Consider the following 25,970-nt stretch of genomic DNA (forward strand, 5'->3'; position numbering starts at 1 on the left):
GGGTTTGTTTCTTGGTTTTTTTTTTTTTTTTTTTTTTTTTGAAAGGAGTCATAGCTTTTAGAAACTCTCCAGATATCCTGACCAGTTGTTTTGAGGAAAAAATTTAGAGACAATGAATTCATTTTAAAAGATAAATTCTTCATCCCTTCAATGTTATACCTTATAATGACAAAGGGGCTTCATATAACACATAAATATACTTACGTTTGCTGTTACATAGCTTGTGATATCAGAAACAGCAAACGTATCTGAAAGAAATTCGAATTCTCCTGGACTAATAGGTATAGTATGTTCCTTACTCTGGCATTTGCTACAGGACTTACTCCATCTTACAGAAGTTGATCTTAGAAAAATGGGAATTGAAAATCAAGCCCACCGAACACACATCATTTCCAACATCCTGCTGCTTCAGGAGGTAGAAAAAAAGAGAGGTAAGATTTCCATGTTGTCTCCTAAAGACTAAGAGAATGAGTTAAGGCAACCCGAGCTTTCCCGTCACAAAGAGGTGATAAACTAATATCCGATTCAGCCTAGGATACTGCTCTGAATGCAGACACAGGGGTACTTTACACAGACAATAAGAAGAATAGCTAAACATTAATCTTGTGGCAGGGTTTTAAAAAATAATATAACCTGTACTTTTTTTCAGTGTTGTCTTTAGAAAAGGCTCCACTCATTTCACTTTCTATTGCTCTCGCAGTCTTCTGCTTAACTAGATACAGTAATGTTAACAGACCATAATTGACGGAAGGCTGCGTCACAAATGTCTTCCTCACTTTGAAAGGTCGTATCAAAAGGTCTAAACCAAGCTACTTTGTGTACATGCCACCTCATCCCTAGCGAGGAGAGAGGAAGAGTGCTTACACAGGCAGTCCTGACTCTCATTTTCCATTTGGGACTCTGCTATGAATTAAGACTTGATCACTATATCTTTTGTTGCTTTTATCAGTTCAGTATCAAAATTCAACTCAAGTTCGTGAGAGCTGGAACAAGCCCTGTAAGACATTCTATTCTGAGTGGAAGGATATAGTGAGATGTTATTCAACTATGACTTATTGTTCAGGATATTTTGAAAATAGTCAAGAAGATAACAAGATACAAGTATTACGCAGTCTGCCCAATTATTCTAAAGATCACTGCCTAAGGCTTTTACGAATTTAATGTGAAGCAATGGTTTACTTGTCTAACATTCCTGCTTTTACCCTCTCTTGGTCAAAATAAAAAGACTTTTGGAGTGAGCGTAGAAATTGAATATTCATAAAATGTGTTTAGCTACTTCAGCTTTTCAGAAGAAACTAGAACTGGTTGTGTACAAGTATATCAGTATATTTTCTCAGTGTTTTCTGAGGAGTTCAAAATTGGTTTAACAATTACATAACTTCTACAGTTCATTGGTTTAACTTTCTTAAAATATTAAAATAAATATGATATTTTTGTAACTGCTACTGTGAACAGATTAGGAAATTACTCAAGTTGATTACTGCAGTGAAACTAGATGTATTTCAATTAGAATGTATTCTCATGTGGCTTTGTGACTGCATTTTGTAACCTTTTCAGGTACTGGAGTGAGGAATATATTACAGTTCTTAATGTAGCGTTTTTTTTGGAGGAAAGGAGTGTTCAAACTGTCATTCACACGGTGAATTGATTTATAGATAGTTATGTAACATTTCAATCAACTCACTGACATGTTCCAAATTCTATTAATATAGCAACAACTTGTGATCAGCTTCAGATAAGTTGAGCTAAATCTAATTTTGCCATACTGCTGGTGATTGCAGTGAATTTGAATTTGAGTCAAACATTTAATCTTCAAACTGGAGTGTATGCCTGACCTCCAGGCGTATGTCTTCCAAGGTGACAGCATGATGCCATTTGTTTCTCTTTTTTGGTAGTTAAGTGCTAGAATTCTTTAAGCTAAGTTCTAGTAAAAGTAGTGGCGGTTCATATTTTTATGGGCATTTATCTTGGTGAGCAATGTTTTTGTTCACTGTCTGGTTTTGGCTAATGAAAACAATTCAGTGTATAATTGAATTATGTGCTTGAAGAAATAGAGCCAGCCAAATTGATCTCTGACTTGTTCTGTTTACACCAGGATATTTACATCCTAGATAGTTTTGTCTATTGTATTAAAAATTCTGGGAAGGCTGCAAAACCCATCAGTTCAGTCAGTCATACATGAGTGCAGACTCTTTTGTTTTCACGGTCGGGACTAATGGTTGTTATCTAGTCTCCAGCCTATTATGACATGGTTTTGTTTTGTGTCTGTCTTTGACAGTGCTGTGTCTAGGAGCAAAGCGCCTAATCAGTTACACTGAAATGCTTGTTTTCCAGCACTGAACTGTACTGAAGTCAGACATGAGAAAAAACCTTTTTTTTAAATCTTCCATTCTGTTAAATAAATACTAATGTCCTACTAATGTACTTAACAGTACAAAGCAAAGGCTATATAATGCTGTTTGCTGTTATTTTGAGCTTTAAACAGCAGCATTGTATTTGTTGCTGGTTCAACAGTTTCCAGACAGTGCTGGATGTGATAAGTCACTTTAATGTGTAAGCATTTTCACAAGGTTAATTTTATAGGACTAAGCGTTTCTTTGTACAGTGAAGTTAAGTTTTGGAAAATTTTGTCAAAATATTTTCAGTTTTCTTAAATGTTAACTGGTTCTTAAACTACTTTGAACAGAACGTGTCTCAGTACGCTAAGATTGGGATTCATCCCATCTGACTCTTAACTATTATTAATTACTGCAGAAACACAGCCCAAGATCTGTTCATTGACATAAAGCCCAGCAACACATTCGACCTGCATCAAATATGTGCACATGATCACATATCTGTTGAATTAGGCAGAGTACACAATACAAAGTTCACTACCTTTATGCTTTTACGCTGTCTTTATGCCAGCCAATGGTAGGGAAGTGATTAGAATACCTGGTTTGACGTGAGTAGCATTAGCTAATCAGTAGAAAAATAACCATTCAAAATTGTTAAACCACTTCAGTCCAGCAGAATGAATTCTATAGTGGGTCAGTGCTTTGAATAATGGGGCTCTGATATTTTTGATCTGTATTAGAAAACTGAAAGGCTGCTGTGCCATTGACTCTTGACCTTCATTGAAGCTGGGGTTCTAAAATGCCAGCCTAAGCAGTCTGTGCCCTCTTCACCTTTCCTTTAACTGCTTTTTCCCATCTCTCTCTCATTCCTTTTGTTGTCAGTAGAACTATCCTGCAGCTGTGTGGTGAACCCATTGGGAAATTTATCTGGCTGAAAAACAACTTTTTTCCCCCCTCATATTCATCCAGGCAAAGTCCCCGTGCCAGTTCACTGTTCAGCTGGGCAAACACTTGTATGAGTACAAATGCCCAAGGAAGAGACAGCAGAAGTGAGGCCCTGCTGCCTGAAGGGAAGCCACAGCTGAAGGTGTTCTATTAGGAGGCAAGCCACTCTGTGCTCCCTCTAGGTATTAGAAAGAGACAGATTAATTGAGTTGATAATTCAGTGCACTTTCAATTTGAATTACCTTATGTAGGTGCCTGTATTTTTCTGTTGATTGCAGAGATATCCCAGGACGGCTGGGATCCTGGCAGGTTACTTGGCAAGTGCTGACAGCTGGTTGAATTAAATTAGGCCTAAAAGCTACAACTGCAGTTGGCCTTCTGAGTGCAGCCTTCAAAATTTCAAGAAAGCGTTTGTTTCCTTTTCTCTAAATCCTGATGATCTCAAATATTTGCTCAGGGCTTATCACTGTATTTCACTTCCTTGCCAATCAAAGTACACAAGCAGAAAAATATTTCCAGTTTCTGCAAACTTTCTTCCTAAATGCAAAACTGTTACTAGTTCTGAACATACTTCCTACCACTCTTTCATGAACAGAAGACCACACGGCTGTGTACTGAGTCACACTGATAGTTGCTCAAGTCCGGGATCTTGTATCAGATTGTGACAAAGCAGATGTCAAGTGAAACATGACAGAGCACCTCAACCCATAGCGATGCTTTCCCAGAATACTTTCTCAGCCTCTAAATGTTTAATCTAATGAAAATGAAGTTTCAAAAAGGTATGAATGTGAAGAGCCATAAATACTCTTTCTACAATGCGTTTGACAGTATCTTACCTTTTGATGTGCACTGCAGCACGTTCTGGATCTTGGTGTCCTGCCATCTAGACAAGTACCCATTCATGTATTTATAGCATGCTGTGACTCCTTTGAGATGTTTGGTTTTCTCCTTTGGTTTTCTATTCCAGGGCAATCGTAGAGTCAGAGGGTGGGGCCTGCAGCTTGCCTGGGCTTGTCCCAGTACGGAATCAAGATGCATTCAAGATTTGGGTACTAAACCACTCCCAAGTAAAGCAAAATATGGTCTGTGCTTCTGTCTGTACTTATAGGAATGTTCTCAGCAGCTCTCTAGCACCTTTTTGTAGTCTTGGATGTGTTTGTTTGGCATTGCAAAGAAGCCAGGAAATAACACATCCTCTTCTAGAAGTAGCTGCTTCTGTTTTGAGAGAAACTGATGACAAATTAGGTGTAATCTGACTCCTGTATTACACAAAAAGGTCTTCCTTCCCAGTACATGAGGCATAGTGCTCTGTCCTGTAACAATCAGCAGTTCAAACCAGACATCCTGAAAGCTGTAGCCCAGTACTTATAGAGTAGTGCTCCAGGAAGGAACTGTGGTTTTCTCAGTGTCCTCTAATACAACTAAAGTAAGGTTTGATGCTATGTGGGACTGGGACAGAGTGATATTTAATCGTGTTACCATATCGTGCTGCAGTTTTTAGGGGTGTGGGTTTATTACTATTTCTTATGACCTACAGTAAAAGAATAAATCAGGTTTCAGATGTGTTGAGGAATCCCACCATGATGTGGCCAGCTCCTTCAGCGCAGTAGAAATATTAACCTATAGAGAGGGTAATGTAAATATATAAATGCAAATGTCAATTTTTATATAATAAAAAAATACCTTGGATATTGCCAGATATGGAAGACATTTCTTGGTTCCTTTATAATCATGAATTTAAATACAGAATTATTTTGGAACACTTTGTATCATTTGACTATTAAAATGTTTGTGTACGTTTATAAGTATTCATTATGTACTTTTCTGTACATCATTCATTGAGTTATGAGTGGAAAGATACATAGAAAGCTAAGTGACAAGGTTTTTCTAAGGTGTTCTAAGAGCTAGAACTTTGTTTTTCTAGTATCTTCTTTTACTGACCTGAATTCTGATTAATAGCATTTTATGTCTTAATGTGATTTCATTAATATATTAGTGTTTTCCTTTGAGACGCTAAAGGTATAAAGGATCTTTCCTTTTTGTCTTGTATGGATTTTCTTATACAGAGAGATTACAGTTTTAATAGGATATATATTTGGATCTCTTAAAATTTTATTTGTCTTACAAAGAAGGCCAGCCTTAATGGATTTAAATAAAATATATGCATTGACGTAATTTATTGTGAGTGAATATAAAATAATATGCAAATCTGAATTAGATTAAATGTAATTAATATTCCATAACTTCCAGCTTTTGGTTGGGAAAAGAAATTTTGCATTTAAATTCTTAAATAACTGTTTCTGCATATGTTGTATTTCTTGCCCTGCTGCACTAGTTTAAAGTATCAAGTGCTTTCTTGACATGTGGGTCTTCTGCTTGTCATTCATTATATAGAAGACATAAGATGTATGCTATTAAGAAGGAAGATGAGCGAGCAGTACACATGCTTGCTTGTGACAATATAGAGACAAGTCCATCTTCAAAGAAGGTGTAAAATAACTGAGGCACTCCCTCATGTATTTTTATTAGATGGCCAAAATAATTAACAAAAAGCAATAACTGTTTTTGCCTTGTCAACCCCAGATATCTTGCCTTTGACACTCTCAGATAAAGCCCTTTTACTCACTCTGGTTTTGTTGCTTCTCTTTGAAACATTACAAACACAACCAGAGTGCTTTGGAGCAGTGGTATGTAGTGTCAACCTGGCAGATTCCAGACCAGTGCTAAAGTATTCTGGTAGCTTTGCCTGTAGATGGAGAGGAGGCTGCTTTGAACCCTTTCATCTGCGTAAGAGTTAGAGGTGGTATTGCTACCCATGTGGTCTATTTTGCTCTCACTGACAGACATATGGATTTGAAGGTTTTTGGCATTTCTGTTTGAGGATGCCAGAATTGTAGATGCTGTTGTTACAAAGTTGTAAACATACACCTCTGACTATACCATTTCATCTGTTAAAAGTTCCAAATTTGTTTATTGCTGCTTTCTGGCCTTCTGTTTATCCTTGTCTCTACATCAGTTAAGTTCTAAATGAAAAAGTCCCTAGCATCTGTCACATGCACAGAGAGGCTGTTAATTCTCTTGTATTTGAGACTTTTTACAGAAACATGGAAAAACAGAAGTTTACAAGGAAATCTTAGCTCCGTAGTAACAGTTCTTCTACTGCTAGAAGCGAAGAGAGGAAAATGAAGAGTAGGAGGGGTAGAAAGGGTAAAGAGGAACCAATAAAACCTTATCCAGCTTCTTTCTGGTATTGTCTTCCCATTTAATATGTCATTTACCAAAATTAGTCAATAAAAGGAAACTGGTTTTAGTGCAGTTTTATCCATGTATTTCAAACTTGTGAAATAGGTCTGTCTAATCTATGCCAGCACAAGCTGTTTGACATGATTTTCAATACCAAATTGAAGGCGGAGTGGGAGGAACATAACGTGTTATTGTCACAGAATATGTGCAATAATTTATTTTTACTGATTTTTTTTAATTACTTATTTTTTTTTGTTAAAGATGATACTCACTTTTCTTGTATTATATTTGACAAGGGCTGTACTTAGGTTTTTTGGTTCTAGCAGTGTCTGATACTAGCTGACTCAAAATACATGGAATTCTGTAGCCCTGAGAACTTGCGATAGCTACAGTGAAAACTTTTTTCCAAATCCTTCCAAAAGTTTTGGTTTCTTTCTGACTTAAGATTTATAATAGTGAGCTGCAGATTAGAGGAGTTTAACACTAAACCAATTTCTATTGAAAAATACTGATTTGTCAGAAATAAAGTTTTTAGCCAGTAGTAAATGAAGATCAGACATCTGGTGTTATATGTATCCAGTTTGTACTCTTCTAGGTCTGCAAAAATTAAATGTGCTGTAGCCAGAAGCTCCAGCAAGCCAGAGCATGTCCATGCTCCAGTTTGTCACTGAATGAGCTAAGATTTATATAACTCCTCAAACTCTCCTGCTTTACTACAGCATTATTTCCAGGATCGTCAGCTATGGGACATTCTTGCTTGCAAACTTCTCTGAGGCTAGGGATCACAAGTTTTCTTGACTGTGACTCGTAACAGATAGCGCTTTGGGAGTTTCTGAAAGACTTCATGTCTCCAGATCTAAGACAGACCAAATAGCCAGACCGGTAGCTTTATTATTGAGGTCTGGATAGCTGATGACTTAAACTTGTCCATTTCAGTTGGCAGCCCGGGGAGACCTTAGAAAGCACAGTTGCCGTAACTTACAGTTTTCAAACAAAATATTGTCAGATTTCAAGTACTGGAGCATTTTTCACTTTGTATTGTCATTCTAATTTGGCCAGATATATCTTTGATTAATTTGAAAATTACCAGCAAATAAACTTGATTTCCTAGCCAACAGTTCTGCTGATCATTATTTTTTCTAGGTGGCATCTGTGGGAGTTAAGGGAATGCAGCATTTTATTTGTTTGGGTCCTTTCTCTTCTAAGACAAGTCTAGAGTAGAAACTTGCTTTGACTTTTGTTTATCAGGAAATCTACAAGAACTGCTGTGTGAGCAATCCATGCATACCATGTCCTCATCTTGTGTAGTTAGTTCTGCATTTTATCATTGCAACCATGCAGCAGTGCTTTTATAGTAGATGTATTTTCTCCCTGTTATTTTAGGAAGACTGGAATTCTGATGTTTAAGGTCAAACTGAAAAGTTCCAACGAATCATCTTTGTTTGTGCCATCATCTCTTTTGTTAGCACAAGGCAGGCACACTTTGAAAATGGTTGTTAGCATAAGGCAGGTGCATTTTGAAAATGGTCTCTCAAGAACTGGCAACTATCCAAATCTTGGCACAATTACGGTATGCGAGCTACGGCATCACAGGTCTTGGGACCTGCGTCCCAGTTACTGTTCCTCCTCACTAATCAGATAGCTGCTTGTATAGGTGTCTCTGCACTAGATGGAAAGATGCATCTGTACATACTCCCTGCCTTCAGAAAGCAGAAGTCAAAGGTGACCTTAGAAGGTCACAGCAGTGTGTCACGTGTGGCCAGCTGTGACCAGCACTTGGCTGGTTTCTCAGCCTCCCCTAGGCTGTTGTTGCAACGAAGCTAACATTTCTGTGGCAAGGTGATACACAGACAGCATGATGCTATATAGAGAAACAGATAGTTAAGGGGTATGGCAGGTCAACATGGAATACTGATGGGGATGGCTTGACAGAAGTGCTGTGCTTGTTTCAGCACATTGGTGCTTCCAGACTTAATCCCACGTCTCAGTAAACCCATTTCCAAAGTAGATATAAAGTATGAAAGCAACAAAAGTTTTGCAACAAGGAATCTAGTCTCACTTAATTTAAAGTAGGTAAGTGTAGACAGTCCTGTGAATTCTTCACTTTTACAGGTTGCAGGCAAATTCTCTTTAACAGCTTTGCATCAAGTATGTACAAGGATGGATTGTGTAAATTGTCATATGTGAAGACAAAGACCAATTTTCAGTTTCATCTGAAGACACACAAAAAACTCCTAGGGAAAGGATGTAATGACTCATGCAAAAGTAATCACAGTTCATGCAGGGCTGCCCAGCTACCAGTTCCATTACTTAGCACCCAGTCATGTAACTAAGGAAATTACTTCTCCTTTTCTAGCTCTTATTCATAAAACGTGACATTGAAGCATGACATTACTTCCTATGTAATTACAGTGCCTGAAAATTTCCTGAGTTTTTAGAATTGGTCAGTGGAGACCATCTTACGTGCTAACTGCCCTGAGTTTTTGGCATACTTGAAGATGTTTTTACCTGAACCATGGAATGTATGATTTAGATAGAGAAGCAAGATGTTTTCCTTTATGCAATGAGGAAAATAAATGTGCGCTTCTGTACCATCTTCCCCTTAATAAGCTGATAAAGCACTGTACAGGCTTTCACAGTAAAAATGTCTACCACTCCAATGTATGTTACAAAAATATAAGTATAGGTCATACAGGAAGTAAGTGGGTCAGAAGACTAGAACTGAAAATGTAATCCAGGTATCTCAACTCCTCTTTCTGTATTCTCACCATAATTCCATTTTTCTTGCACAGGACATATTAGCGGGACATTTTGGTGCCCGAGATGGGATAACAATCTCTTGGTTTTTGGTTCCTTTCTCTTTGTCCTGCTCTTCCCTTCCCTCCCCCAGGTATATTTTGAAGAAAGACCATGCCTGAAATATCCCAGGGGAATTTCCCATAGATTGTTACTTGTGGCAGTGAAATCCTGGAATCTGTCACTGTGCCTGAAGCATTTCTAGTACCTCTCTGTCCTGAATACCTGGTTTTGCATAACTGGCAATGACAAAAGTAGAGTGCCATGAGCCTATTCAAGACTTGTTAGCTTTCCTAGTTCATCAGTAGCTCAAATGTCATTGTATTTGGGGAAAAACTTAATTAAAAAAAAGATTCGAGTGAGTTTTTGTTGTGCGTTTAGGCCTGATTTTATGTGAAATTGGTTTGAATTTTGTTCTTAACTTCAAGGTTCTATTCAGTTTCAGTATGATGTTATAATTTTCTGTAATTTGAGGGGAGAAAGTTACATATGTGTAGAAGTCTGCGTCCGTCAGCATGCCACAAGTGGCAATGTACGTCCTAGCACCAGTGAATGAATCCTTTGGGAAACTGTTGTCTTTCACATTTACTTCAACTTTTCTGGTTTGGAAGTTGTTACTGTAAAAGGTGCGTGGCAATAGCAACAGTGATAATGCTCCTGCTCAGGACTGCCTTAAGGAACCAAAGTGGGGTTGCTATGGGAAGGGGAGCAGCAGTCAGAAATGCCACTGTGAGCTTCCTTTACCTCGGTATATTAGATAAACTTAATTTTCTTATCTTCTGTCTCCTCTTCTTCCCTTACTGCGTATTTGAGCGCTATCTGCCTTTAATTTTTTTCTCTCTTATTTTATACTAAACTTCATCTTACATGAGCTTTCATATGCAAAGTTTCTACTTATATTTAGGAGAATTACTAGACTTTTCCAAGAACTTTCCTCTCCTGTTTCTGCAACATACGTGATGGCTAAAGAATCTTGTCTTGATGAACTACGTTTTCTTAAGATGTAGCTACACTTGAAAGGAAGGTCTAGTGCTCTTTCTGTCTTGAATAGCTTAATTTTTTGAAAAATTCATTTTGCTGTGAGGTAATTTAGATAGCTCAGATTGCAAAATTCAGTGTTCTGGACAATGCATAAAGGCCCAAACTACAAAAAGGTAGATGTCCTAGTTCTACCCAGTACCCAGAGATGTCACTATGATGAGTCACCATGTGGAATTTTAATCCTGCTGTTGTCACTAGGTGTAGCTTGTTTGAGAGAGAATACTGGAGTTTCATTTATCTTTGATGATTGGTTTGATAATACACAGAGGTCCTGAAAAATGAATAATCTTCTCCTTAATGACATTTATTATTTAGATAGTTTAGGACCACAACTTGAGCAACATCATGTGGTCTGGCTCTGAAGTAGATACAGCAGAAGACGCTTATGAAAGCTAGTCCTGGTAAAAATGGAGAGAGAGAGTGAAAAGATTGAACATTAGAGTGAAATGAAAATAGCGCATGAAGAGGATCTCCCAAAACAGAACAACCATGCAACTAGTAGGGATCAAATATTTTATGTCAAATTCAATTAAATGTTTAGTTAGGCAGAGAAATATTTGCCTCTGGGAAGCTAATGCCAACAGGATAGTGTGAAGAGGTTTGCAGAATGTTGGCTTATGAATTCTGACAAGAGGGAAAGAACAGTGTTATCAAAATTGTTTTGTACAACTGGAATAACTGCAGCAAAACTGAGAAATGTTGGCCAGGCAGCCTGAAAGACTGAGCCAAGAGGAAAGAGACAAACACAACGTTAAGGAAAAAAATTTGATCTAGACAGTGCTTTAAAAGTCAACTGAGTGTTTCTTGATTCCTATTTAAGCAAAAGCCCTTTGGCTCAATCAGTGGTACTGCTGAAGGTGCCTGAGGTAATGTGTTCTGTCTAAAATGAGTGGTCTGTCTATAGTTACTGATTGTTTTAAAGGGTATACTTTACAAAAGGTTAACTAGCCGTCTATTCTGTCGATAGCTCTCGATCCTTTACAGATATTTGACAGTTTGTTTTAGAAAATGCATTTTATACCGCCAACCTGTTGCAGCGATGACTCCCTGTAACATGGTGGGATGAAGGGGAAGTCTGCTCCTGTAAGTCAATTGTGTCTGTAAAGACCCTGAATTGTCCGTGAACAGGGTGGATTTTGGGAACCTCTTAATTTTTGCTGCAGCGCTGATTTGGGAGACGAAATTAGGGAAATCGAGTTCTTAAATCCGTGGAAAAGGGCAAGGAGAGGTCACCGCCTGTAAACGGCTGGTGCGCCGGGGTTCGGCGAGACCCGGCCTGACGGGCCCGCGGAGGGGTGGGGTCGGAGCGCCGTAAATCACGGCTGGGGCTGGCGGGGCCGCCGAGAGCGCCTGCGGCCGCCGCGCTGCCTGCCGGAGCGACGGCGGGGGTCTGCGGGGGCCGGCCAGGCGCCACCGCCACCCTCCCCGCCCCGCGCCCGCCGGGGCCGCGGTCGCCAGGTGAGCGGCGCCCGGGAGGCGGTCGGTCTCGTTTGCCAGGGTTGAAAAGAGAACCAGGTCCGTACTTTCGCAGCCCGGACGAGCGAGCGATAAGGCGCGCTTAGAAGGCTCCGGTTGAGTCACCCTTAGTTCAGTTATTGCGAGCTGCTCTTCTTTAGGGCAGGCTGGTGCGAGGGTGCGCGCCGGCGCCGATCGCGGTACGGCTGATCACGGCCATACCTCGGGCTCTTCTGAGAACGTCCCGCTTACTGGAAGCGCTCCGGACCGTTGGTGGTTGCGGGTTCGGCCTCCGGCTGCCCTCTCCCCCTGGCGCCGCCGCCCGCGGGGCTCCGCAGCTCCGAGGCACCTGGACGGGACTCGCTGCCAGGAGGTCGCTTGGACCGGGACAAAACCTCGGGCTAATCCTCAGAAAGCCTGAAAGGAAGCAGCAGTGATCGGACGGGTAACGGTGGGGACAGTGTTGTGCTCTCGGGCATAGAGTGAAAAGCTGGTTGTGTGTGTGTGTGTGTCCCGTTGTCCCGCCACATCTATCGGAGCAGGGAACGGAGGAGCAGGGCGAGCCCTGAACCTGGCGGCGGTGACTTGCGGACTACCAGAAATGTAGTGGCAGTGGCTACTGAGATGTTTGATTCAACGCTTAGGTTTTACAGGAATTGATCCCCTGGAAATCTATTAAATATTCTCTAAGGGTAAAACACCGGTGTCCTCGAGATGCCGAGATACTTCACTAAGTAGAGAGAAAGTAAATGCTGTGTCTTTTTTTTTTTTCTTTCTTTTTTTTTTTTTCACTTTTGGTCATTTAAAGAGGAGCGTATATAAAAGCGCTTCTTTTCTGTCCAAATTGGTAATTTCCAGAAGTCGGTTGTTAGTTCAAAATAATTAAGTGCATACTTACTGCTAAAAAGGTTTTTTAAGTACTTCATTTTCAGTTAGAGTGGGTTGTTTTGTGGGTTTTTTTCAGTAACGTCGTGGTAAACAGAGGAGCAGGCAAATGACTTCCTATACTAGAGGAGGAACAAAAGCTTGTATTTTGAAGCATTAACTGAAAAACGCTGAGATTTGGCTGTAACCTTGGTGAAGTCCTCTATTTCTGCCAGCAAAATGGGGAGAGAATGTTTATTTCAAGTCGAGGCTTCATACCGTTCAGGATTACTCAGCTAACTGGTTTGGCACTTAAGTTTCTGAGATAATTCTGTAGTATAGGCCGAATGAGGAGGTCTCTAGTTATTGAATCCTCTTCAACGATCACTTTTTCATTATGTTTTTCATAGATATCAAGGTATTCTACACGAGAAAACTCATGAAGAGAAGTGTGGGCTTTATCTGTTTCTCTCATCTCAAAACAAAAATTTCAGAGATAACTTATCCTGGCCTACCTGCTTTCTGTTGAGAATAATAGTTTAAAAAAAAAAAAAATTAAATCGATTGTCAGATTGTAGTGCAAGGATGTATGAGGGGTGGAAATGGTATGACATATGTAAGGGGAGAGAAACAGAGCATGAACATTTGGGTAGCACTTCAAGACCCTTTGGAAGCACTGACCTGGCTGTAATCTCGTGGGTAGTTTTTGATGTTTGACAGACTCATGTTTTTTCTGATAGTAGCTTAAAGCCTTTGAACTGTTGCATATGCTTTCTCAATCTATTTCTCCTTATCATAACAGGCTGGAGGTTCTTGAACCTCAATATTCTTCTCAAAGTCCTATGACCTATAGTTTGCTATAGCAGCTACTGCATCAGTTCATCTTATTTTTTTTAAAAAAAAAAAAGCAGAAGATACAGGTTGTAGAAAGCTGGTTCTAAGCCATTTTGGGAGCAGGAATCCTGTCTTTTTTGTTATGCTAATGAAGAAGATTACATTGCTTCTTAGGGAGACAATTAACATGAAATCTACCTTGAATTTGTAGTGGCTATAGTTTTAACTTTATTTCTTCCTACCATACGTTAACTTTAGTGGCTTTTCAGTAATGCTTTTTCTGTTTCCCTAACTTACTCTCTTATTACACAAAAAATAAATCTAAGGAAATTGATCTGGTTTTTGTCCTGAAGTTGACTTTCCTCACCATTAAGGTTGCTTATTTCATTATTTCTCGTGTGCATCTGCATAGCGCATGCAAATGTGCCAAGTAACTTAGCAGGGAGAAAAGAGCAATATATCTCCCACTCATCCTATTTTATTGCTCTTGGTTTTGTGGGAGGCAGGGCAGGTGTGTGGGGGAGGTTGTGAGGAAATTTGCTGTGTCAAAAGTAAATAGGGTTTTCACGAAAGTTGACTCCATCTTGTAAAGACCTGAGAACATAAGGTAGTTGCTCTTCAGTTGGATGTATTATACCATGTTCAAGCCCTCTTAACTTCATAGCATATATAATGATAAAGACATGGTAAGACTTTGCATAAAGTATTGTACCACTGGTGGTATGGTAACACCAGGTAAAGACTTCAGAGAATTTGATCTGACAGGGGGAATCACCCAGACTGCAGATCAATAAGATTCTGAGAGAAGTGTAATCTTTTAATGTCCAAAACTGGTTTAGATGTAACTCAGATTTTTGAGATAGCTTGATTCAGAACTCCAAAATTGCTTTTCTATTTCCTTTTATGAGGTTTCCATTAGCATGAGCATATACAGCCTTGGACTGTTTGTCCTGAATCCCTGAGGCCAAACTGGAGACTTCCCTTTCCCTCGCTTCCCCTCCTCAATGTATTGAAACAACAAAGTAGCAGCCATTGCCACTAGTTGTGTTACGTTGTGGTATGGAAGGGGTTCTTATTCTTGTACCTGTTATCAGGTTGACTGACCCATCAGAATGTTTCCTCAGACTGTGTGAACATCAGAAAGTTTTCATGAAGACAAGCTGAGCCAGAAAGTTTGTGTTTTCATCCCAAAGCCAAGAGGGCATGAGTAGAAGGATATTTTATATGTTGTTTTGGGGAAGCAAAAATTACTTGTTTCATCGTTCATATGGTGTCTTTTTTATTTTGAGCAATGATATGAAGAGATGCACACACCATCGGATTAGAGCTTGGTGCATGTTTGGTCTTGCCCACAAGATATGTATTTTATTCTACATCCAGTCTCATACTGTTTTCCTAAATGCCATGTTGATTTTAAAGACGTCGTCTTTTGTATTCCCTCACCCTTATTCATAACAAAAAACTAGAACATGTCAGAAGTTACCTGGAAACTTTTCATGCTCTCCAGTTCTCTGAATTCACAATCTGACTTCGGCCAGTTCTATTCCCTTATACTTTCCCAAATTACAGACTGAAGAAAGAGAAATGTCACTCTCTATAAATACAGATTCACTTAGCATTTTTAAAGTTATTTTGGCATAACTCAACCTTGTTTGCATCTAATTGGGGGAAGCTTGTATGACTTTGGAAGTGCTCTGTTTTGTTAGATGCTACGTTTTGACAAACAGGAATGTGTACAATTAAATTTCAGTTCCTTTTGGGCTGACATTCTGCTATAGTTTCTACCGTTTCCATTATTGATTGCATGATGGCAGGTGTTCAAAGCACACTGTCTCTTAGGGAGTAAAATTTTCAGGGTTTCTATATCTAGTAAAGTCAAACATTCTTTGAATCATATGCTAAAGTATTTGAGACATTCCAGAGTCTTCAGCTGAAGAGGCACCCTCCTTGCAGTGTTTACATTCAATATGAGAAAAATGTATGGATAGTTTGGCAGGACTTTTGCTACTGGGCTAATTGTTGTAATTCTTGGTTTACATTTATGAAGAATACATAGTACAGCAGCGCATAAACAAGCAGATAAATTTATGGGTAGAAGTTAGCAGACCTGTTGTTTTGGGGGGTTTGGGTTTTTTTGTTTGGGTTTTTTTTTTTTTTTGAGGGGTTTTGAATGGAGGATTGCTCAAAATATTATCAAAGCTTCTGTACACGCATAATTGTGGCTAAATGTCCTGCCAGTTCTTGAATGTAGGTATTTCGTGCTAACTTTGGAACTCTAACTTGATTCCTCAAAACAAAACTCAGGCATGAATTTGAGCATTGGGTATTGAGTTTATAGATCATGAGATATTACTAAGAGTGACTTAAAAGGTGTGATGATTAGGACATGACTGAAGGAGTTTGGTTTTCTTAGGAAGGGCTTCTTAGGAGGGGAGGTTAAATGGAAAATGCTGTGCTTCAGAGGGTCATTGTGTATTTGTTGAAAATTCTCAGACTGTTGGATTGAAAATATATTAGCTTGCTATAATAATTATCCTGTGATTTGTTTAGGAGAGGGAATTCTTAGCTTGCTTTATGGATCCTCAAAAATGAAGTGCTTGACAGTTTACTGTCATTGTAATCCTATCATGAACTCATCTGGTATCAACTGTTAAACCTAAGGTTTCGTTGGTTATATTTGTACCAGCTTGGTCTTGATACCTATTTGCATGAAATGTCACGTGTTGCATTTCAGCATAGTCGTGGTAATCTTGCAGGAAAGCTTAAGGAAAATCTCTCTGACAGGATAACCTGCACTTCAATAGTCAGAATTTAGAGGTTTGGAGGTGTTTTTTATAAACCAATACGAAAGTATGAATATTAAGTACAGAATCCTAGCAGTCCCCAAAAGCAGAGTAACAGCATGTTTATGCTATATGAGCAAGCTAGCCTCCAATTTTTCAGGCTCATTATAAATGGTGTTTGCTACCTTACTCCAGTAAACACATAACACTGAGTTTTCAAATGGTTGTGTGAATTCTAAGAAGCCCCCCCCCAGTTGTTTGAGGTAATCTTTATCATTCCTCTCTAATAATAATAAAGCTAAATTTACTGGAAACAAGCTCTGTCGGTTTGCTTTAGCTATAGGAGGTTGTAGCTTTGTGCTAAGCATTTGCGTTTTAGAGCTTCCTATCTGCGGACCGGTTGTTTTGCTTAGAACAATTGTAATGTAAAACTAACTTTACAGCCCTTTTTTTTATTATTATTTTGAAAATAATTAGGTGATATTTTTAATACTAGCCAGCAGAAACTGTGTCCTCAAACCACATGGTAAATGGAGAGGTGATTTAGCATTTCACATCAAGGGCCCATATGATAATTTATGGCAGATTATTTCTGAGAGTGTAGTTTGGTTTCTTTAGGACTTCAAATTGTATTTGGATCTGTGTAACTAAAAGTGTCAGTTCTTATTAACTTCTCAACTCTTTTCTACTCTTTTTCAACAAGAAACCTGACCAAAGCCAAACAGATTCTCTCTGGCAGAGGTGCTATTTCCAGAAGTTTTTCTACTACAGTATAGCTGTAGGGCCAGGGCCTTGGCAAATTGAAGCGTTAAAAAAATATCTAAATACTGTTTATCATCTTTAATTAATGAGTATTTATTGTAGGACCTTCAATAAGGGAGAAGTGGGGATTTGTTGTTGGAGTCTGGAAACCTTATACAGCTTATGAATCCCTGCAATGCAGCTGAGAGGAAATAGCAGAATTCTTTCATAAATTGGAGATCAGCTTTAGTGTTACCGTAAAACTAAGCCTCTTATGATAACCTCTGAGTAGAAGAAACAGTAGGTTCAGTACAGCAATGCTTTGATAGTACCTGTGATGCTGAGACTGGAGAAGGGAGCAGGAGTGCTATAGAGGCAGCTCTGTGTTCTGTGTAACACCTGTGCATTCCCCCAAACCAGAGGAATTCTTGTGCAGCTGTAAGCAGATGACTTCCAGGCTGCTGGGCCTTCAGGGTGCTACTCTTGTTTTTCAGCATGAAACTTGTCCGAGGTCAGAACAGATTCTCGCTGTCCATAACTTTTATTTCCAAAAGCTCTTCTGCTTTCTGATTCCATATCAATCTCTGCTGCCTTTGTTGCTTTTCCAATTTTTATAGGAGACACCTGGTTGACTACTACCTAGGTTAAATAATGTAGGACTGGTTGACCTTTAAGCCTGTGTGTATGTTCACAGGGTGGCTTTTGGAGGCTAATATAACTGGATAGGATAAGGTAGCCTGTCTTCTGTAATGTAATGCTATAAAGTTAGCACAAGGCAGCATTTTTTGAGGAACAGAACAGCAGTCTGTTAATGTGCCTGAAGTGTTTGTCTTGTGAAGTTTTTTGCTCACGATAACAGAAAAACCTGTACTGTATGGCAGGCTGTAATTGATGGTACAAGAGACTGACAGCTATGCAAATCCCTAATGTCAACAACGATTTGAGCCAGCCGTCTGTGCATGCTGAAGAAGAGAATCCCAGTAATCTGCTCCTGCCCTTATCTCTTGGGTAGAGCCCTTTAGTTTACAGCCTGTTAGAAATATGTGACCAGTTCTCTGCTAGATTTATCACTTGAGCAAGACTCTTCAGAAACAGTTTTTTCCTCACAGTGTGCCAGTTACTGGGTTTAGAAACATACTTTTCCAAACCAAGCTGTAGAGTGTCCTTTATTTTTTGTCAAAATGTTCTTAAAACTTTTCTTTTTGTTAATATTTCTAAGTTGATGTCTCAGTCTTCAGATGATGTGAAAGAGCAAAAAAGAGGAACTTTGTGGATAAAAATGGAGAATTGCTCAGGGCCTGCTCTTGCATGTGTGTCCAGAGGTGTTGGTTTTTGTTGTGACTTTTTGCATTTGTAAGAGTTAATATACATGTGTGCTTGACATGCAGTTGGGAGCAACGTGACTGTATTATAATATAGGCTACATCTTGAGGTATCTGACTGCCTCAAAACAAAGAAGTAGTTCAGTTCAAGATGCCTTTGTTAGTCATGCTATTTAACTTCTGTTAAAGTGGGGGCTTTGTGGGTTGATGCGCTATGATAAATCTTGTTTTTGTTTTTCCAGAACCAAAAATGATAGCTGCAGGAAAATTTTCAAGTCTTCCCAGAAATGGCCCAGTGAACCACCAGTTCTCATTAGCTTCTTCCATGGACCTTTTGACCACTAAACCTTCGCCAACTGAGCATCGCTCAGACTCCTTTCAAGACATCTCTATCCATGGCACTCTTCCTAGGAAGAAGAAGGGGACAATTCCCATCAGGTCTTGTGATATGTTTAGCCACATGGGAACATTGCCATATACCAGAACACACCGGCAGCAGTCACCTTTTGTACAGGATGTTATAGAAGAGTACCCTCCACAAAGTGGGAAGAGCAACAAGCTTCATGCCAGGTACCTTGTAAAACCTTAATTTACATATGTTTGTTGCATAGGTTTTTATAGACCTCCAAATGTCCAGTTATAGGTGCAGCTGTTTATTATAACTCTGCATTCTAACAGAGGTTGATTTTTCTCCCTAGTACTCAATTTAGGTTTTTGATGGAGAAGCAAAACAAAAACCAGTGTGAAACATGCAGGGTGTGGACAGGGAGGAGTGAATCTGATGCATAGATTTCAGGAATTCTGAGAATTTCTTCTTTTTTTTTTGACTTACTGACTAGCTCAGGCTTCAAAATAATTTGCCTTTTGCAATAAGATCAGCCAGTATATGAGCTGTTAAATACTCATGCCTGTTTAAATGTCCTTCTATACCACTCTTTAAGTGGGATCTAGTGATTTGGATTTTTAGTCTTTTTTTGACATCTGTGTAGTTTTTAAAAATAATTTTTAAGGACTAGGTCTCACCTCTAAATGTTTAAAAGCTATAGCATTGTACGTACTGTTCCCATGAAGGAGACTTTTAAAAGTCACTGAATTGCTTTGAAATGACCTTTTGCATCCTTGCCTATTATTCTTGCCTCACTTCCTGGTTATAATATCCATGACTCTTGAGAAAGAATTATACTGTCATAGATAGCATTTCTTTTGGGAATCTGTTATCATCATTGATATTTCGTTGCTTACAAAAAAGTAAATAATTATGTAAGTGTTCTTTTTTTGGTTCTGATTTTGAGGTCTATAAAGTGGGAAAAAATTTCCAGCTAACGCAAGAAAAATGCAGTGTAATGCAGTAGATAGTTAAAGCCACAAAGATGAGAATGGGTTAGGTTGCTTGGGTGACAGAGTTAAAGGTTGAGAAAAGATAATCAAATGACAACTTCTGAATTAGGATTTATAGTTTTGCTGTGTCCATCACTTTAAGATTTCTTGTTTTTAAATCCTGTGAAGGAAGGACGGTTCTAATTATGTGGGGTTGTGTGTGTAGAGTGGTTTTTGTACACTTTTTGCTTGCGGCACACGGGATTGGGCTTGGCTTTCTTCTCACTTGAAAATAAGTCTTTCTTCTCTATACCCCATTCACTTTGAAAGAAGAAAGGGCCTCACTGTGTTTAGTATTCCTCTGTCACTGATCTCTGAGATGTACCTGCTTACATGAACCGGCTTTTTAACATAATTAGCTTCTTTGATTTGCATACTTTTAGAGAATGCAAGCAGCTAGGGCTGCTGCCATAAAAAGAATATGGTGGTATACACTGAAGTTTTACTTAATGTCTTCCTTCTCAAGAGCAGTTACTAAACATGATTTGCAAGAGATGTTTTCTTCAGAGGCCAAAGCCTCCATATTAAATATATTTATACTTGTAACAGATAACTTTCCTTGTCCTGTGAAGAATACTTTTGCATAACCAATAACAGAATGCTTCAGAGGAAGATGTCAAGAAGTTCTGCCTGATCAGAATTAAAACGTGATGCTTTTGAAATAGTAAGAGATTCAAAGGATGTTGTTAGTGCAGCTTGTTAATAGAATTTGTGTCTTTTGAGTCATAGCAGCAAATGCTGTTCCTGTGTTTGGTCTTCCAATTGCTTTGCTAAAATACACACAGAATGCTATAGTAACAACTTCTAACTTTTGCTTTCTGTAACTTTTACAATGGATCTTTATGCATTCTGCTGCATAACCTGACAGCCCAGTTGTATTAGAGCAGAAGGCACTACCAACTTGACAGTCAGCAAGTATGTCACTTCTTGAGGCTTCTTGGGATAACTCAGCACCTTTTATTAGCATGCTTAAAAGAAAATTGAGAGCAAGTTTGATTTTTCCTGTGGTAAGCATTCTACCATATATGCTAGATATATATTCTGTTGCTTACACTCATGTTGAAATTAGTTGGGACTAATAGTATAGGGAAGTCCACATTTCTTTATCAGAGTTTTGTGAAAAAAAGTCCTGTAATATTTCAGTTTCAGTGTAGGAACTCATGAAATAGTGTAACATTACATGGATATTCTCATTCAGGAGTAAATCGATCTTTCATTGCTATAATGCTGTTCACAAAAATTAAAAGTGTGAACACACATTTTAATGAAACTTTTTCGTGATGCATTGTTCAACCAAAGTGCTGTTTTTGGTGTCGGTGGACCAGAACTAATAGTCCTTAGGATTACAGTGTTTATGTGCACATGGATCTGATTATACTAAACTGTCACTCAGGCATGTCATAGTTTAAGTTTGATTACTTCTAATTTTAAAAAAACATAACTTTGATAAGGTTTTAAATAATTCAAAATGAGTATTATAAACTTTAATATATAAATACATAATACATAATTTTGTGGAACAAAAAAATAAACCAAAGTGAGGAGAAGAGGAAAAAGATAATTAATTGTGTCATTTTCTAACGGAACTCTTGTGATTTACAGAAACTTTTCTCCCATCTTATATTACATCTACCCACTTGCATTACTCTGCAGCCCAGATGAAGTCTATGTATTGTAATTTATCCATAGGATTCTATTCTGTCAGGATTTTTACACCTATATGACCATAAATAGTATGGCCTTATGGAATTTCTAGTATCTTTGGGATTAACATGGAAAAATAAAATTTTGATGTACAAAAGCATCTTCTAATGCTGCAGTAACTAATTCATGCAGTTTCAGGGGGGAAAAAAAGAGATATGAAGTCTTTTCAAACCTGAGAGTCACTTCTGAAGACTTGGAGAAATTATTTTGTCAACTTTCAATAGAGTAAGGTTGTGTTCTCTTCTGGTTGGTTTGGGAATGTGCACATGTTCTACTTAGTTCAAAGGGGAAAAAAGTTTTCTTTCTTGAGAAAGCCTGTGTCTGATTTTTAGTCTCTTGGAAATAATTAAATAGGCAAAGTTAGAAGCAGCTGAGCTCTTGAAAGTTAGTTTTACCGTCTAAAATAAGAATTCTCTCTTGAAAGTTAAGAACTTTCTTAAGAAACTTTAGCCTGTAAAACTGTAAAGCTGTTTGTGTGTATTGTCAACATCAGATAATAAAGAACAACTAAACCTAAATAAAGCACAATTGGAATTTTCCTTTGACAGCTGGTCCATGAGTTATCTTTGTTTAATTAGATTTGCCTTATATTATGACACCTTTATTTAAAAGAAAAATTGTTCAAATGCATATTTGTTGCTAGAACCTGTAGTCTTTTTTTTGGTCCTGTGTCTCGTGGCTGCCATCAGGAAGTCCAGAATTTCCAAGTTCTTTTTAATTATTAAAGTTTCACACTTGGGTGGATGAAGAAAAGGGGGTCAGCCCAGGCATCTTTCTTGCAGAGGCAGAGAGTACTGGCTGTATTTGCTCTATCAAGTACTTCGTATGTCGATACCCATGGTCTTGCACAGCTATCTTGACCAGAGAAATAGAATAATTCTTGTTTCTCTATTCTAGTGTTTTGGGAAGGATAGGCGGTTCTTCTCCCACCCCAATATTTCCTAGTTTTCACAGGCAGTGCTAGCTCAATTATTTGCATAATTTTAGACTCTCTATAGATCTTACAAGGCATATTCAATTTCAAATAAATGAATATTGGAAATGTCAAACTCACTTCAGTTTTTCTGTGACCAAGCACATCACAAGTCTGCACTCCTTATTAGCAAGATTTGTCCTACCTACAGTTGGGCAAAAATCAGAGATGATGAGCCATAGCCTCATGTTCTTAAAATCAAAAACTTGAATTTACGTTGGCTTAACAGAAGAAATGGTGTCACTTGGATCTACTTGTGCGCTTGGATGATTATGGTTCTCCCTGACTGATGTTCCAGTTTAACAGACCTGTGGAATTTTCATGCTTTTTCATTAATGCAGCCAAATAGCCGTCAGATAAACAAGACCTGAAAGCAATGCAGAACTAGCACTATCACAGCACGTTTGAATGTAGTGATGAAGGCAGTTGTCGAAGACCAATTTCAGCATTCTGCACCATTTCAGTTGGATGTCAACAGTACCCACGTAGTCTTGGGTTAAGGTAGTAGTTGTCTCTGGGGGTCTGGTACTGCCTCTGATACAAACATACATAAATGTTTCCTCATGTAGAGATGCAAGGAATTTCTGAGGGTTGTTAAGAAGATGGAATGGTGCAAGGATTTTGCAAGTACTCCAAAGCAAAAGTAGATTCCAGTACTGATCCTATGTTCTCCATTTCGTGAGGCAGTGTGGTTGCAAGAGGTAGCAGAACAAGTAATTGCTGCTTGGATTGTCTCACAGCTGACAGCTATACTAGTCTGTATTCCTAAACTTCCTAATAAAAAATTTAACAAACGGTTTCATAAAAACTAACAGAGTCTGATTCCAAGAGACATATTTATCACACAAGGCTTATGTTTTGTTTGAATTTCAATAGCGCTGCATATATACTATCCGTTATTGGTAAGCCGATCCCCATACCAGGGAGAGAAGAAGAAAGGGGAGCATAAAACATATTCTGAAAGTTTTTCCTCCAGTTGGGGTTTTGATTTGAAATTAGTACTTTTTCAAGACACACAAAAATCCATTCCATAGTCATGGGTGCTGCTGCATGTATTCTTCAGTACTTACTATAGAATAAACATCAACAAAGACTTTTTCCGTGGTTAGGATATTCATAGTGTTTATTCTTATGTGGATTCTCTGACTAATAAATTTTGAACCTCATGACAAAGTTGTCTTCTTAGCAAGTTGTCATGGAGGAAGTCATTTCCTGCACTGCCTCTAGCCACTTAATTTTTGAAATTGTGAGAAAGAAAAATATTTCTTGATACCCAACTGTCAAACAGGTCATTAGTTACAAAGTTGTTTCGTGAGGAGAGAAATAATACAAGTTGTGTTCTTAGAGAATCAGGCTAATAAAGATGTGATCTTCACAATCAGTTTAAAGCATGGTGAGGAAAAGAAAAAAAGATATTCCTTTCTCAATACTGGTAATTTCTCTACTGCCTGCAAAGTAATAGGAAAAAAAAACCCAGCCTGTATTCCTGTTGAAACAAACAGGCTTTGCAACAAAATTGAAATTCAGTTTAATAACAGCTCTGGTGTGAAGTTATAAACTGTCAAGAGGCCAGAAATAGGATGCAAATTTGCACAAAGTTGGTATTGTTGGTTTTATTTTTTCTCTTCATGATGCTTTGAAGGAATTTAATAAAAATTTCAGGATGGATAATCTAGCACAGTAGTAAAATCAAAGCTAGACACAGTTTCTTACGAATAGGGTTATTAATTTTTTTTATGCAGTTTGTAAAGTGACATGCCTATTTAAGGCACTTGTGTTTCACATGTGTCCAACTTGGACTTTTTAGAAAAGATACTTGACTGATAAAAGTATGCGTATGAGAAATTTAGCATTTGATGGAAAGAAAGATGAGTTAACGTCCTTGCCCTGTATGTGTAGTATGGGACTCTGAAGAGTAGAGCTTTGGATATTTTAGTAGTAACTGTGTGGTCACACATTTGCATTAAATTACTATTTTCCCTCTGCTCAGCCTTCCCCTCGGAAGTGTTGAAGCCTACCATCTGCCAGAAATGATCACTCTAAGTTTTCATGCTAATTAAAGCCTTCAAACAAAGTTGACATTAATTTACACTGGCTGTTTTCCGTTACACAGGATGTTTGTGAATATATGCTGGTTTCATTCCTGTTTACTAGCTGTCCTTCCAGTAACCATTTCATCTGTTCACACTTGCAAAGACAATTCTTTGTTCAAATTCCATTCTTTGTCAATACTGATGTTTCAGAAATGGAGTCACTGATAAACAATAGGGCTCTACTGTTGAAACTGGCTTGTAATCAAAATACTTTGTGCGTTTCTCTAAATTATGTATAATGCCTTGGATGCTTTGTTTTATCACTCTTCGTGAGAGGTTCTGACATACCAGCCGGTCAGAACTAGATTTTTCCCCCCCTGTTTTTAAAGCTACTTTTAACTGTTTATATATTTAGAAGCATAAAGTTGTAACTACAGAGCTATAATTTTAATCTCTTCTGCTTTTCTCCTGTCTTGATTTTGTGTTTTCAAGCCCTGTAAATTCCTGGCTATGTTGAAAGTCCTGAATGAGATTGTAGCTACAACACTACTGCTGTTTTTATTGATGTGTCTACAAGCTATTCCTTTTTGTAGGTAAATAGAGCATAACAGCTTCTTTTCACTCTACCAAAATCTCAAACATGAACTGTTCATATCCAACATTCTTTTAACATGGTTCAGGCATGTTGAAAAAGAAAAATTGAATGAGGGGGTGGGAGGGCAGGTTGTGGTTACCTCAATTCTTTCACTGAGGAAATGGGCAAACCAGTGGGTCTAATGTCTTCCAGTGCTCACTGAACACTGTTGCAAAAGATCAAAATGTGGCAAATAACCTGTAAACCAAAATGTATTTTATAGACTAGCCCTAAGTATCTACATACAGACAATAAGAGTACACTTAGTTTCTGTAGTTCTGAAGGTATGATAGGCGTGTCCAACTGTGTATCTAGCTAGACTTCAGACTCTTGAGTACTGGTCAGCAGACTTTTTTTTTTCCCGTCTTGTTTTTCTGTGTCAGCTTTTTTCCCCCCATTATTTCAGATAAAGTGCTATCATTTGGCATTGGACTTTCTATTGCTGCAGCAGAGTTGTTCTAGAGTAGATTAGTTTATCTGGTCACTTGGAATGTTCTGTACTCTTCAAAATTTCTGGTTTTCAAGGTTCTGCATGTTTAGCTGGGCGAGACTTGCGTACTTGTCTCATCTTATATAACTCTGCGGGGAGGGGGAAAAAAGTTCAATTTTAAACTTGACTAGTACCACTGACATTAATAGGGTAACTTGATCAGCATGAAGTTAAGCAGGCTCACTGTCCTCTGCAGGACCTTGTCCTTGGAGGGCAGTGCATTTGGAAGGTGTTAGCAAGGTGTTAGTCTTGAGGTATAAAATCATTCGTGACTGGATTCTGTGTTCCTGAAACTTTTCCTTTCCTCTTTTGTATTACCGCAATAGATGAGACCTGCTGAAGTCCTTGAATAGACAGTTGATTTATAAGGGAAAAGACCAGGCAAGGCAGTACTCGGTG

At 38.4% G+C, this 25,970-nt stretch overlaps 1 protein-coding gene across 8 annotated transcripts in view; it reads left to right on the top strand.

The window, feature by feature from the left end:
- The window catches only part of BCAR3 (BCAR3 adaptor protein, NSP family member), a 117,312-nt gene that overhangs the window by 44,619 nt on the left and 46,723 nt on the right, over positions 1-25,970 (top strand). For 3 of the 8 annotated variants that reach the window (XM_074599441.1, XM_074599440.1, XM_074599446.1), the window contains one exon: positions 18,603-18,930. In XM_074599441.1, the coding sequence (XP_074455542.1) occupies positions 18,611-18,930 (320 nt within the window). In that variant the 5' untranslated portion in view covers positions 18,603-18,610. Of the gene's footprint in view, positions 1-316; positions 432-11,699; positions 12,268-18,602; positions 18,931-25,970 lie in introns of those variants that run through there. The other 5 variants (XM_074599438.1, XM_074599439.1, XM_074599442.1 and 2 more) reach the window with 5 other exon arrangements.

Source organism: Larus michahellis, chromosome 8 (genome assembly GCF_964199755.1).
Source record: "Larus michahellis chromosome 8, bLarMic1.1, whole genome shotgun sequence".
Lineage (NCBI taxonomy): Eukaryota > Metazoa > Chordata > Aves > Charadriiformes > Laridae > Larus > Larus michahellis.